The 14,349-nt window shown below is 38.1% G+C and overlaps 1 protein-coding gene across 17 annotated transcripts in view; it reads right to left on the bottom strand.

Annotated features, from left to right (window-relative positions):
- Positions 1–14,349, bottom strand: part of DLG2 (discs large MAGUK scaffold protein 2) — a 2,364,981-nt gene that overhangs the window by 941,278 nt on the left and 1,409,354 nt on the right. The window contains exon 1 of one of the 17 annotated variants that reach the window (XM_018042837.1): positions 12,434–12,939. The exons of the other annotated variants lie outside the window; for them this stretch is intronic. Coding sequence (XP_017898326.1) covers positions 12,434–12,742 — 309 coding nt within the window. The 5' untranslated portion in view covers positions 12,743–12,939. Of the gene's footprint in view, positions 1–12,433; positions 12,940–14,349 lie in introns of those variants that run through there. 17 annotated transcript variants of the gene reach the window in all.

Here is a 14,349-nt window from a genome sequence, read left to right as displayed (position 1 = left end):
GTATGCAGGTCAGGAAGCAACAGTTAGAACTGGACATGGAACGACAGACTGGTTCCAAATAGGAAAAGGAGAACACCAAGGCTGTATATTGTCACCCTGCTTATTTAACTTATATGCAGAGTACATCATGAGCAATGCTGTGCTGGAAGAAGCACAAGCTGGAATCAAGATTGCTGGGAGAAATATCAATAACCTCAGATATACAGGTGACACCACCTTTATGGCAGAAAGTGAAGAGGAACTAAAAAGCCTCTTGATGAAAGTGAAAGAGGAGAGCGAAAAAGTTGGCTTAACGCTCAGCATTCAGAAAACTAAGATCATGGCATCTGGTCCTATCACTTCATGGGAAATAGATGGGGAAACAGTGGAAACAGTGGCAGACTTTATTTTGGGGGGCTCCAAAATCACTGAACATGGTGATTGCAGCCATGAAATTAAAAGACGCTTACTCCTTGGAAGAAAAGTTATGACCAACCTAGATAGCATATTGAAAAGCAGAGACATTACTTTGCCAACAAAGGTCCGTCTAGTCAAGGCTATGGTTTTTCCTGTGGTCATATATGGATGTGAGAGTTGGACTGTGAAGAAAGCTGAGCACCAAAGAATTGATGCTTTTGAACTGTGGTGTTGGAGAAGACTCTTGAGAGTCCCTTGGACTGCAAGGAGATCCAACCACTCCATCCTAAATGAGATCAGTCCTGGGTGTTCTTTGGAAGGATTGATGCTGAAGCTGAAACTCCAATACTTTGGCCACCTCATGTGAAGAGTTGACTCATTGGAAAAGACCGTGATGCTGGGGGGGATTGGGGGCAGGAGGAGAAGGGGACGACAGAGGATGAGATGGCTGGATGGCATCACTGACTCGATGGACATGAGTCTGAGTGAACTCTGGGAGCTGGTGATGGACAGGGAGGCCTGGCGTGCTGTGATTCCTGGGGTCGCAGAGAGTTGGACATGACTGAGTGACTGAACTGAACTGAACTAATGAAAACAAATAAAAAAGCAATGATACAAAATTTTTAACTTACCAAATTTATATATACTGTGTTTTATAAAGATAAAACCATCAAGAGTACAGGAGGAAAGTACACACTCTTCAAACGGGAGGACTATAAACTTGTAAAGTTCTTTTAGAAGCAATTTGGCCATTAACTAAGCTCTATGGGGCACGAATCAATCTTTTTTGTTTTCCATTATGCTTGCGTTGATTAACACAGTGTTTTGGCATGTGGGAATTGTTCAATAATTAATTGTTGAACAAAAAAATGACTGAATGACTAAACATTATAAGCCTAAAAACACTTACACCCTTGGCTCACTCACTGATTCTTTCTCTGAAAATATATCCTCATGAGAAAACTGATCAAAGGTTTATGTATACCAACACTTACTTCAGTGTTATTTATATTAACAATAATAATAATACCGTAATCTAAATATCTGATGGCATGCATTCTTGTAGAACCTGTGACATTTGGTAGTCATTAAAAATTATGTTAAAAATAAAATGTAGCAAGATTCTCTCTGACCCAACTTCTAGATTAATGGAAATAAAAACAAACAAATGGGATGTAATAAAACTCAGAAGCTTTTCCACAGCAAAGAAATTTATAAATAAGATGAAAAGACAACCCTCAGAATGGGAGAAAATAATTGCAAATGAAGCAACTGACACAGGATTAATTTCCAAAATACACAAGCAGCTTATACAGCTCAATATCAGGAAAAAATACAAGCAACCCAATCAAAACATGGGCAGAAGACCTAAACAGACATTTCTCCAAAGTAGACATACAGATGACTAATAAACACATGAACAGATGCTCCACAATGCTCAGAATTAGACAAATGCAAATCAAAACTATTACGAGACATCACCTCACACCAGTCAGAATGGCCATCATCAAAAAATCTGCAAACAATAAATGCTGGAGAGGATGTGAAGAAAGGGGAACCCTCCTGCACTGTTGGTGGGAATGTAAACTGATATAGCCACTGTGGAAAACAGTATGAAGAGTCTTTAAAAAGCTAGTAATAAATCTACCATATGACCCAGCAATCCCATTCCTAGGCATATGCCCTGAGAAAACCACAATTTTAAAAGACACATGTACCCCAATGTTCATTGAAGCAACATTTAAAATGGCCAGGACGTGGAAGTAACCTAGATGTCCATTGACAGATGATTGGATAAAGAAGTTGTGGTACATATACACAAGGGAGTATTACTCAGCCATGAAAGTAATGAATTCAAGTCAGTCATAGTGAGGTGGATGAAACTAGAGCCTCTTATACAGAGTAAAGAAAGTCAAAGTGAAAAATAAGCAACATATATTAATGAATACACATATGGAATCTAGAAAAATGGTACTGATGAACCTAGTAGTGGACAGACTTGTGGACATCAAAACCAAATAATAAAATTATTTTTAAAAAGTAGTATAAATGCTCACTGTTAAACTAAGAGAATTCATGGGTTATCCACTTGGTCTTCATTTTTATTTAAAAAATTTGAAATCAAAACAGAATAAAATATATATATATACATATTTTAATATATATATACAGTCTTAAACCCTAAAACATTGCAGTTAAGCACAATAATATGTGTGATGGAGAACAAATAAAATAGCAGAGAAATGAATGACCGGTATAAAAACAGAATCAGAAAGCATTTTCTAAGACTATTTTTCCAATCTGACATAGGCAGATATATTTGCTAATCATTCTAAAATGTAGTATAAATCTAGGAATTATTTATATAATTTTAAATTCCATTCACTTTAAAAGTAATTACTAGAAAACTATAACAATGTTGCCCACTAACTGAATCACACAGCCTATCAGAATAAAGTGCAAATGTGTTCAGTTACGGATTTTTAATGTGTGATGCCAACTACTCTACTCTGAGCACTTACGTTTAATGATGAAAATGATGGAGAAAAAAGGTCATGCAGTCTACCAGAGACTGTACAATAACTAATTATAAAATAATAGTTCAAGCATTATTTCAACCTTTTAGAGAGCAAGTGACTCCTAAATAAGACAAAGAAACTGTACAATCAGATTTTCTTTTTCTGCTTGTCCTCTCAGAGTGCAGGTCAGTATCTTCCGTCAATGAATGGCATGACCCACTTGAAGGCAGAACATAATTTCTGAACAGTGTGATTCCCATATTTCACCACCAAAAAGAAGAATCTGAGTCAAATTAAAAACAAGATAAATATGCAAAATGATGAATCTATGCTAACAACTTTTGGTTCAGATCTGTTTGTTATTGCATAGAGCTACTTGAAAGGCAGAAGATGTCACTCTTGATCTTAAGGCACTTGCATAATGAGTAATAATAATAACAATAAATCAAATTCAAAATTTAAAACCTTTTATACAAGGCCCCATGCTAATATTCATTCAGAAATGAATCTACTGATTGATTGTAGCAGACTGACCTATTGCTACAGGATGGGTTACTGGGGAAACAAGGATAAACAAACAGATTGTGCTCTCATTGAATGCAGCTTAGTGAAGCAGATACTTATTAATAACAGTGAAACAATGTGATAGGTGAATTGTGCATGACGACCAGCTAGATGTAAAGGCAGAAACGATCCTATCTCTCCTCTCCACAGTCACCAATGCAGCCAAGAAGTCTAGGTCCCAAAACATAACTTAATAATGATACTAAATAATTGTCAAAAAGAGATGACTGGAGAGCTGGAGACTATGAGTTAGGTTTATGAGGAAACTTTCACTCTCTGATCAGGATCCTGAGAAAGAAACAACTAACCACAATGCCAGGTAATTGCTAACTGTGCAGGACACCACTACTTAGAGTTTTGGGGAACTAAAACCGACTGGAAAGGATTAAAGAGGAGAGCGCTTAACCCAGAGTTTTAAATAAGATAGGTCTTGTTAGGCAGAATGGGACATTACATCAGACGAAAATAGAAAGCTGAAATTCTATTGCAGAGGTTGGCAAACTTTCTAGAAAGAGTCAGATAGTAAATATTTTAGGACTTTCTGGCCCTTACAGCCTGTATTTCAACAACTTAACTTTGCAGTTGCAGCATCGAAGTAGCCATAGATAATATGTAAACAAATGAGCATGGCTGTGTTCCAACAACGCTTTCTTTATAGATAGTATAATTGGGATGTCATATCATTTTTACAAAATTATACTAAGTTTATTTTTCTTTTCTTCAGCTACCAAAGTATTTTTAAAAATTCTTGGCTCAGAGGCTATACAAAAACAGGTAGCGAGTTGGATGTGACCTGGAGGCTATCCTTTGCTGACTTGTGGTCTAGCTGGAAGACAAGCTAAATGCACACATGTAACAGAACACATAACAATTTCAAATACCTAACCAGTGTTCTCCAATCTGCTCAGCCTTTCCATTTTATAGTATCTATTTTACAATACCTTTGATCTATCTGAAGTGAAATTCATGGATAATACAACTGCCTACGTATTTTTAAAATAATGCCTAACTGAAGTAAAAGAAGAAATACAAAGAAAGTACTTTATATTAAAATAATATGTTTTCAATATGGCAATCTGTGAACCGAACTATACCTGAAAATATAAAAAGTAGTCAAATGATGGCATGTATTTATAATGAATAAATTTAGATTTAAATGGAATAAAGAGACCAGTTATATCCTACATGAAGCACAGAAAAAGAACAGACACAGGATGGCTCCTAGATTGAAAATTAGTGTTGGAAGAAGTAATAATGGATTTGCATATAATAAGGGAGCAAAGGAAATACTTTAGTTGAAATGTAGATAATCTAGCAAGATTGCTGGTGGTTAAAGAGGAAAAAGCAAAAAGTCATAGTTTTGCAAATAAATTGGACTTTATTTATAACTTCAGTGTCAAAATAATTCCCTATTTTATTATAGGGCAGGCCTCTGAGGAAGTTTATCTGCCTGCCTACTTACAGATCAATCATTATCTCTCTATCCTTACTTGGAACTTCCCCTCATGTAAAGGTATGCATTTGATTTGATTTCTAGTACTTCAACAGATCTTAGAACTCTATCCTTTGATAAAAAATGAGGAATAGGGAATATATATTAATAAATCTCAGGTTCCTAAGTACTTACAGGGAAATTGAGTGTAAATGACCTTCGCAACATCAAAGTAACACCGTAAACATCAGAAATCTCTAAAATAAATAATTCCACACAATTTTCACAAAACAGATTTCTTACTGTGTGAAAATATTTTAAAAATAAATACATGGTATGGCAATCAAATGAAATATTTTTTAAAAACAACATTATTGAAATTTGATGAAATTTTATACTTCATGGGTTGCTACCTATTCAAACTCTTTGGTTGTACATCTGTAAAAAGGATCCTCAGGTCTCTTTGACTACATATTTGTAGGTGACATTTAGAAATGTAAACTGATACAGGTGAGGTGTATTGATGGTGTAAGTATCAGGAGCAGCAATATCGCTCAAGAAAGGGATTTTCCAAACGAGGAATCAAATCCTGATAAAATTTCTAACAGAACAAAGTGCAATGATTCCTTCATTTACACAGGAGTTACATTCCTAGAATATTAAATTATTATTAAATCTTTGCAGAAAATATTTGTCTATAAAGCTGAATTTAAGTTTAGAAAATTAAAATAAAACATGAATATGAAATGCTAAAAGCTATGTAGTGTATGGGGTCAAATTTTTTATTGTGCAGGACTGTTCTGCACATTATAGTGTATTTAGCATCCTTGGCCCCCTTCTCCTAGATGCCAGCATCACCTTCCTGTCGTTATCAGTACATAAGTCCCTCCATGCGTTTCTAAAATGACTTCTAATGGTTTGTCTCTCTCCTTATCTCTCTGGGGACTGTGGTCTGAATTGTAAGAATGTACAAATTAGGTTTATGCAATTTTTTGCATAATGCCCAACACTGCATTATCAACAAATTGCATGCTAAATAATTTTCTGTCAGTAATTACACTTCGCGGAGAGGAGCAACTAAGGGCCAAGAGAGGAAAGCTGCTTGAAACAATAAAGAGAATCCTGAGTTCAGACACTGGCCGATCCTGCCACAACTTTCCTAGGTTTCAGGAATGTTAAAACGACTGACAATGACGGTATGTAGGTTTCAGGTTCTCCTTTGGAAAATGCAGTAGATGACCTCTAAATCCCCATCCAGCTCTGACATGATTTACACACACACACACACACACACACACACACACGCCCTTAGGAAATTAAAGGAATGAATGTGGAGAATGGAGGATAAAATAAGTGACACTACATTTGTAAAAGATAAAACAATATTTAAAAAAATGAAGAGGATGGCCAGTGGAAATGGCAGTATATATATGTGTGCATATATACAAACACACACACGCATCACCATATACATGGGAGATATTTGATTCTTGGCATAATAGACACATAGGTGGGTAGACTAGGTGTGTGATATCCACCTTCATTCAGCAATGTGAGATGATTTTCCTGTACTTAAGACAATCTCTACTCCTATTTTGTACTTTTATATCAAGTTTAGAAAACATGGTTCCAGATTCCTTACCACAAATATTGCAAGATGGAATTCTATTTGCAAACAACCACAGATGCTGTGGTCTTTCAAAGATAAATGCCTTATTTGTGTATCAGCACTATGGGAATCTACTCCACTGCTTCAATCAGCATAGTTCTTAACCAGAGAGCAAAGGGCTCTTTAAGGGTTCAACCAACTCAGGCTTTCAGAGCAGAAAATGAAATAGAATGGGGATATCTGGGCTTCTGCTAGGAAGTGGCAGTCCAACCAACCTCATAAAGCACTCCAATTCCTTAAAGAAATTTCCATTTGAATTAAAGAAGTCCCTGAGGGTACTCTATCTTCCACTGGACCTCAAATAGGTCTTTCTGTAAGATGTAGCAGAAAGGTTAAGAAGCTGGATAGAACTTTAAAACTATTTCTGCCTTTATCAGTCTTGCCTTTGTCAGTAACAGGAGCAAGTTACTTTTGGCCTCAGTTTCCACATCTGAAAAATGGGAATTACAGAACCACTCTTTTAGAGTTTCTGAAAGAATTCCAAGAAACGATTAATGTAAAGACCCTGGCACAATGCTTCATGCATGGTGGGCATTGTAAGTGCTCGATAAATATTGCCATCTTTGCTCTTTTCTTTTCCACCCTCTGTACTTTGTCTCTCCTGTCCTGCCTGAGTAAGAATGTTCTGCTGATGTCAGCGTCCAGAAGCAGGGGTGCCAGGAGTGTTGAGCTTCAGATCTGCCCAAGGAATGATCAGAGCTTTCATTCCTTCTGTGATACCTCTTAATTCTTCCCTTGCCTGGAGACTGCTGGTGTTTTCCAAAGATGAAAAAGTCTTAGTCTTCCTTAAGGGACTCTCTATGGAAGGAATCAGTAGCAACAGCCCAGAGTTTAAACAAACTGTCAGATCTTTCTGAACTGGGCATAAGCTGAGCCTGAGATTTCAGCCTAGGCAACCCTACTCCTTGGACTGAAACATTCTCTGCTCTCAAGTTCCTCTAAACTCTGTTTCTCGAGGAGCTGTAGAGGGACGGTTAGGAAAGATTTACAGAGCTGGGCAAAACACTTCAAATGCAGTTGTTCTAGGAATATCTTACTGAAAAAATCTAACATCACCTACCTCTGAATACAAGCTTACCAAAATGCTAGTTCATCAATATGACTCTATTTTACATGATTTTTTTTTTTCGTAGTGGACACCACTGTTACCCTCTGAGAATCCTGGAGGACAAAATGTTACCCCATCATCATGTGGTACTGTGCCCAGTGTTTCTGGACAGTTGCCTAGCCTAACCTTCATCAGTGTAAGTGAGATATCAGAAAATTCAGTCGACAAGCTAGACATTTTAATGAGGGGCCACAATACTGATAATTAATTTGAGGGATAATGTTCTTCAGGTTAAAACACATAATTTGGATATCACTACTCATCACAGATGCCGTTTCTTTAACTGAACGATTCCTTTGTGCTAACTGCCCATGCCAGGCTCTTACTATAGAGTACTTTCAATTCTTATGACGCTTTACTGCAACGTGATAGTATCATTCTACATTCTACAGAAAGGACAAATGAGTCTCCAAGAGGTTAAGCAAGTGAGGTCGCAGAGAGTAAGTTCACACTTTGGATGATCCAGCTCTAAAGAATAAATCCTTTCTAAAGTGCTTCTCATTAATTAATGGATGTCAGATGAGAAAGCCACAGAATATTAGTTTCGGAAGAGATACAGAGGTTCATTTAGGAAAACCCGTTTTCTTAGACATAGAGATGACCCTGGAGGAAAAGAATCTGGCTGCCAATGCAAGAGACGCGAGAGACACAGGTTCCATCCCTGAGTCAGGAAGATCCCCTGGAGTAGCAAATGGCAACCCACTCCAGTATTCTTGCCTGGAAAATTCCACGGGCCAAGGAGCCTGGCGGGCTACAGTCCATGGGGTCGCAAGGAGTTGCACACGACTGAGTGAGCAACACTTTCAGAGAAACTGAGGCCTAGATGGTTCTTTGACCATAAGGCCAGACCCAGAGAGGCAGAGATCTCAAACCCCGAGGAGGCTCGATGCTGCCAGCCCAGCGGGACTCACCCCCGCCCATTTCGCACGGGCAGACAGAAGTGGGGGCAGTTCCACAAGGCACCAGGGCGTTCCACGAGTTTTGGCATCTGTTCTCTTTGCCCCCAAAGCATCTCTCTCTTTGCCCACTTGATAAACACACTTTTTATTTTTCAAGAGTTAATTCAGTTCAGTCTCAGCGTCACTACCCCTGCAAAGTCCTCACTGATTTACCTCCCTTCTCTTCCAAGAAAAACAGCTAAAACGAATGAACAGGTGAATAGCAGTGAACTTTTATTGTGGATTTATGATTTATCCATTCACTCATTCACTCCACAAATATTTATTGAGTCTCTACTAGATGTGAGCACTGTGTGAAGTGCTTTGCACATACTATGTTAATCATTCCTCACCATAATCCTGTGAGTGAAGTATTATTTTCATCCTAATTTTACAAACAGAAAATCCAAGCGTAGAGATATACAGTATCTTTTCTTTTAAAAAAGGATCTTTTCCTCTTACTCCTTTGTGGTCCCTCTCTATCTTGAATGTACATTTACCATGGAATTTGCAGCTGTCCACTGAACTTTGCTTCACTTGCAAATTCTGATTAGTGATGCTGTAAGTCTGCATATATAACGATATGTTTGTTAAGTGCTGCATGCCACTGTAGGTCCTGAGCTCCATAATGGCAGGGGTCGCATCTACATTACTTTGTTTCCTGTTATATCCACAGAGTCTGACAGAGTGGCACGTAGTAGGCACTCAGGAAATGATTGTTGAATAAACAAATGAAGAATGAATGAATAAAGAACAAACGCACAGAACCCTGGTCTCTGAGTAGTCTCTGTTTTGTGCTGCCTCCCCAGACCAGTCTGCTCTGGGGACAAATGCCACATAAGCAGCAATGGGTACATTTCCGCCCACCACCCGCCAAGGCCGATACTCTTATCTTGCATTCTAGAACTCACTTCTGCATATTATAATTTTCCATTTTCTTACATATTATTATGGTTATATTAATTCTACAGATCCAAATGGAATGAAGACTTCTTTGAGAAAGGACAGAAGCTGTTTTTATTCCTGCTTAGGAATAACATGATGACAAAGTCCTGTTTGTACACAGAACCCCAAATAACAGGAGCTTGGCCAGGAGCCTTGGGAGGAACTCAAGTCCTGACCATGGCCCTGTGTTATAGCAGCCGGAAATCACACTGCCGATTTGCACATAATACAGCGGCTATCTCCAAGGGCAGGATCCCAGCTCCCAGACACTTAATAGCCCTCAGGCACGTGCCGTACCGCACATGGGTCCCCAGGCAACTCTCAAATGTGCACTTTCCTTCTTTCTGCCTTATCAACGAGTCTAATGTTCACTGTCACTAGCCTCTATTCTTTATTTTAAAACATGTCCCAGGATATCTTTAGTTAATTTAAGGGGTAAAAATAGTATCCAAAAATTCTCAAAGCACACTTTGTTTTAATGGACACATACACACACACATTTCTGTGATACTTTACATGGACATATAGTACATACACACATCTATTTCAAGTATTAGTTATAGTTTCAGATGCATATGTAAATTAATAGTTATATCATGCACACACACACACACATATATATACATAAAGCATCATTTCTGAGTACCTATCGAAACTAAAGGAAATATACTTAATACAGAGAGGAACAATACTGTGTAAGAACAGCTAGAAATTTCTAGGAGCAAAAAGAATAACATAGAACTTTAATCTTTATGTGTGCATATGCATGTATGTATATAACTATATACACATGAAAATATGTTACTACATACAAGTAGTTAGGTATTATACAGATATTTAAATATATTAAAATCTATGTACATGTGCATATACAGACACATTAAAAAATACTCAATATATTTGCATGAGCATGGGATTGGAATGAAGAGAGACTGGTCAATCTGATGTAGCACATTTTTAGGACTCAGATAGTAAAAGGGTGGAATAAACAGGTAATAGAAGAGTGTTATGACACTGAAGACCCTCAAAGATATGTTACTGGTTCCTCATTATTTGGGGATAACTGCTCTTAGCAATTGATAAAGTACATGTGAATAAGAGAAAAAAAATGTATAGAAATGTATATGCAAAGAATAATGGGAGACAGTGGCTGTCTCATTTTCTTGCCTTCTCATATGCACTGGGTCTTTAATTATCATTGCAGAGTCTATTTCAATCTTTAAAGCACTAAATGGCTATAAATTTAAGCAAGTAGGAGGCTGACTTTGTTAAAAGCCAAAGAAGGGAAAAGTTTCCCTTGGTTGATGAAAAATGTACCAAGATTTTTAGAGCATGGTTATTATAGTATTAGAGATTTTGCTTTGAGAAATTATGAAAAGTTTATAACATCTTGGATAAAAAGAATTATAACAGTAAAGTATGTTTGCACATACTACTCTGTACAAAATCCATAAGCTAGATGCACTTGTCTTCTCTATTTAAGCCTTACATAGAGACTTAAACCTAATCAATTAAGAGATACAGGTTAAAGACATATAAACACATGTATTGGAAAGAATATATAGAGACTTCATAATTGTCAAGGCTGTGTATTCAGTTTGAAATTCATGTTAACTTAAAAAAAAAACAACAACTGAGTTTCCAAACATCAAGCTTTATTTCAAGCTGAACTAGTTTAATTCTAAAATGACAATATATTCTTGGTTTAAACCCAGATGCTGAAATGCATGATGTTAACGCATCGAAAGCCAAATATACAACCGTGTATATGTAACTACAGCTTTAAGATTTAGTGATACATTTTTACAACTACTTTAAAAAAGAATATTAAATTGGAACATTCTCTACACCTCTCAGACCACAACGTTTTACTCATGATCAATATTTACTTCTTAATTATGCTAAAATCATTTTAAGATCAAGAAAGCATTTTTCTTTAAACACAGCTTTTCTCTTTTCAATGAATATTTACAAGTGGAATTCTATATTTATGGCAATGATTACAGGTACATTTTATTTATATTTTATAGCATTTACAGGAAGTTGTTTTCCCTCTTCTGGATGGAGGCAGGAAAGAAAAATGAGCTAATCTCACTTCTGGTAAAATGCTAGTAGTTTGGGGCAAGAATAAGCTAGGAATCAAATTAAAAGATTCTGAACATCTGCTTCAGAAATACATTACAGGGGACTATGAGTTGTGCTTTTTAATATAAATCACCTTACTGCTTCTATGAATAAAACAAATGTTTCATTATTTTATTCTGAGTATAATCATATCCTCTAGTTTGCTTCCAGTTCTAATCCTTTTGTTTATAAAATGAATTATTAAGTATAAACACATTTTCTTCTCCATTACTGAAAAGGTATACAGCGTTATCAGAGTAAAATTAGAATAGCATACTTCAAATCACTGCATCCCATAGCTAAAGAAATAGATGCTCTTTCATATTTAAAGAGATGGAAAGTATCTGATTAAAGTTCATTTTCTCTTTCTTCCTTAAAAACACAAACCCTCAGCTAGACAGAATAGAAAAAGTTAACGATGATTAGAAGTAAAAGTGGGGCTAAAAGACTACGACCAGAATAGTAAAAGCATCTGAGGACCAGAGAAGCTGAACTTGGGGAAAAGTCACTGAAAGCAACGGGGCAGGGCACCCCTTGCCTTTCCCAGGCCGCCCAGAGGTGTGAGGCCACAGACACCCATGGAAACGACAGGATTTCTTGGCCTACCATTTACCACGCCAGCGTACCCTAGAGTCAGCAAGGAAGACGGCAAAGTTTCCAAACCAGGCTCACCATCCCTTACTCGCTCTCGGTTTCTCCCGATCGACCCTCAAGGCAAAGTCACAGGAAAAGGCTCACCTGTGCGGGGCTGATCCAGCCATGCGGGCAAGCACAGCGCTCCCCGCAAGCCCCTCTGCCCTTGGTGCTCGTCTTGCGGGGGCTTTTCCGCACACTGTCCCACAAGGTGACCAGCTTGGTCCTGTTTGAAGCCGGGCCCCCAGCTCCCGAGGGGGGCATAGTCTGGGAGGTGTACCCGAGCCCCTGAGGACTCCTCTGCCAGCCACACGCGCAGTGAGCATCTCTGATCAGTGTGGGCACACTCCTACCCGCGTCCGTGCCACCGGAGCCCCGGGGGCAGCTGTGCTGTTTGGTGAGGTGTGCGTTCATACTGCAAGGGTGCCTACCCTCGCCTTTGGTCAGCTCTGCACGGGAATGCCTCCTAGCTCACACCCCCTTTCTTCCAGGCAGTTGTAAAAAGTCTTTTTTTTTTTTTCCTCCCTCCCTCTTTCGTGGATCCCTCAGTATCTCTGACAGCTGCTACAAGCAGGGCATCGTGGGAGCGGTGGGAGCCGCCGGAGCAGCTCCGCACAGCAGTATCTGCGGGCTGGTAGCTCTTTGTCAATAGATGACTCAACTCAGAGCAACTTGACAGTATCCCTGCTCCAGGCAGAAGCAATCAATGCTCCACACAGCTGGGCTACAAGACTGTACACTGCGCTACAAACCCTTTTTGGATGGAGCCCCACAGTAAAGAGGCTCCCCGTGACTTGGCATGCTGGCTTGTCCCTCTCCTAGCTGATTCCCCCACACACAAAATCCAGACCTCAGGAAAGAGAGCTTCTTATCACACTACCAGGACCCTTCTTTCCAGAGAGGATGTATCTAGGCTGAGACAATAGAGCATAAGCAGTGTCAAATGATGGGAAAGCTAACCTGTGAAACAATTCCCAACGTTTACAGGAATCACTTATTCAGAGAGAGATTTGCCAGGACCCAGGCCGAAATCCTGAGGTAACCCAACACTGATTCATTCAGAAAAATTACGGAGATCACAGCATTTTGCCAGAGTCCTTTAAAATTCGGAAGTGTGTCTTAGAACAGGATTATACATTGTAATACAAACATATATTCTTTGCACTATGAGCAATTATTAATCCTTTCTGATTCAAAATAGAGCAATTTTCAAAGTTCAAAACTGATGGGTTGGCTTATTCTAAAACAGTGTTTTTCTTTACCCCAAATTATTCTGAGGATTTCCTTTCAAATACTTTACCACAACAAATATATTCACCACAGAGAGAGACTGCATTTTAAAGTGAAAGACATTCAATTCTGCCATCCAGTATTTTGGTTTCCAAAGACAGAATTTTCAAATTCTTTCACTGAAACATGAGTGAAATCTATCCAGTTTAAAGCAATTGCTTTCCAAAGAGGACATGATTGTTTTAAAATTTTAGTATGATTGCAGAAACCATACGTAGTATTTTCAGGAAAGTGAAAGGCTAATTACAATAGCACTTAGAGTTTCTATTCTGTTTAAAAGTTTCCATATCTATTGCCAAAACGTCTAGTCCTTATCACATATCCCTAAGAAAATAATTTTGGCTTAATTCGGAAGCAAACTGCCATCTATACAACACCAAACAAAGATCATATAATCCCAGAATATAATTCTTATTTATAGACCTTAAGATGCCATCAGATCTACCTTTCTCGGTGAATTGACTAGGTGCTGGGGCAGTGTAGACCTCATTTCTGACTAAATTGACAAGATTCTTGTTCCTAAAGTCATAATTCCAATAAATTCTACATTTCAACACTAGGACTCCCTGGGGTAATCATTATTGTAAATAAAAATCCTAAAAGAAAGGAGCAGTATTTCCTCTTTTTGTGTAGCTGCCCCAAAGAGACCTTTCCCAAATTCTGCACAAGGGGTTGATATAAGTACTTTGCCTGACACAGCAAGCATTCAAAACACCTTTGCTAATTAACAA

The sequence above is a fragment of the Capra hircus genome, chromosome 29, assembly GCF_001704415.2.
Source record: "Capra hircus breed San Clemente chromosome 29, ASM170441v1, whole genome shotgun sequence".
NCBI lineage: Eukaryota > Metazoa > Chordata > Mammalia > Artiodactyla > Bovidae > Capra > Capra hircus.
This window is presented reverse-complemented; position numbering and strand designations above follow the sequence as displayed.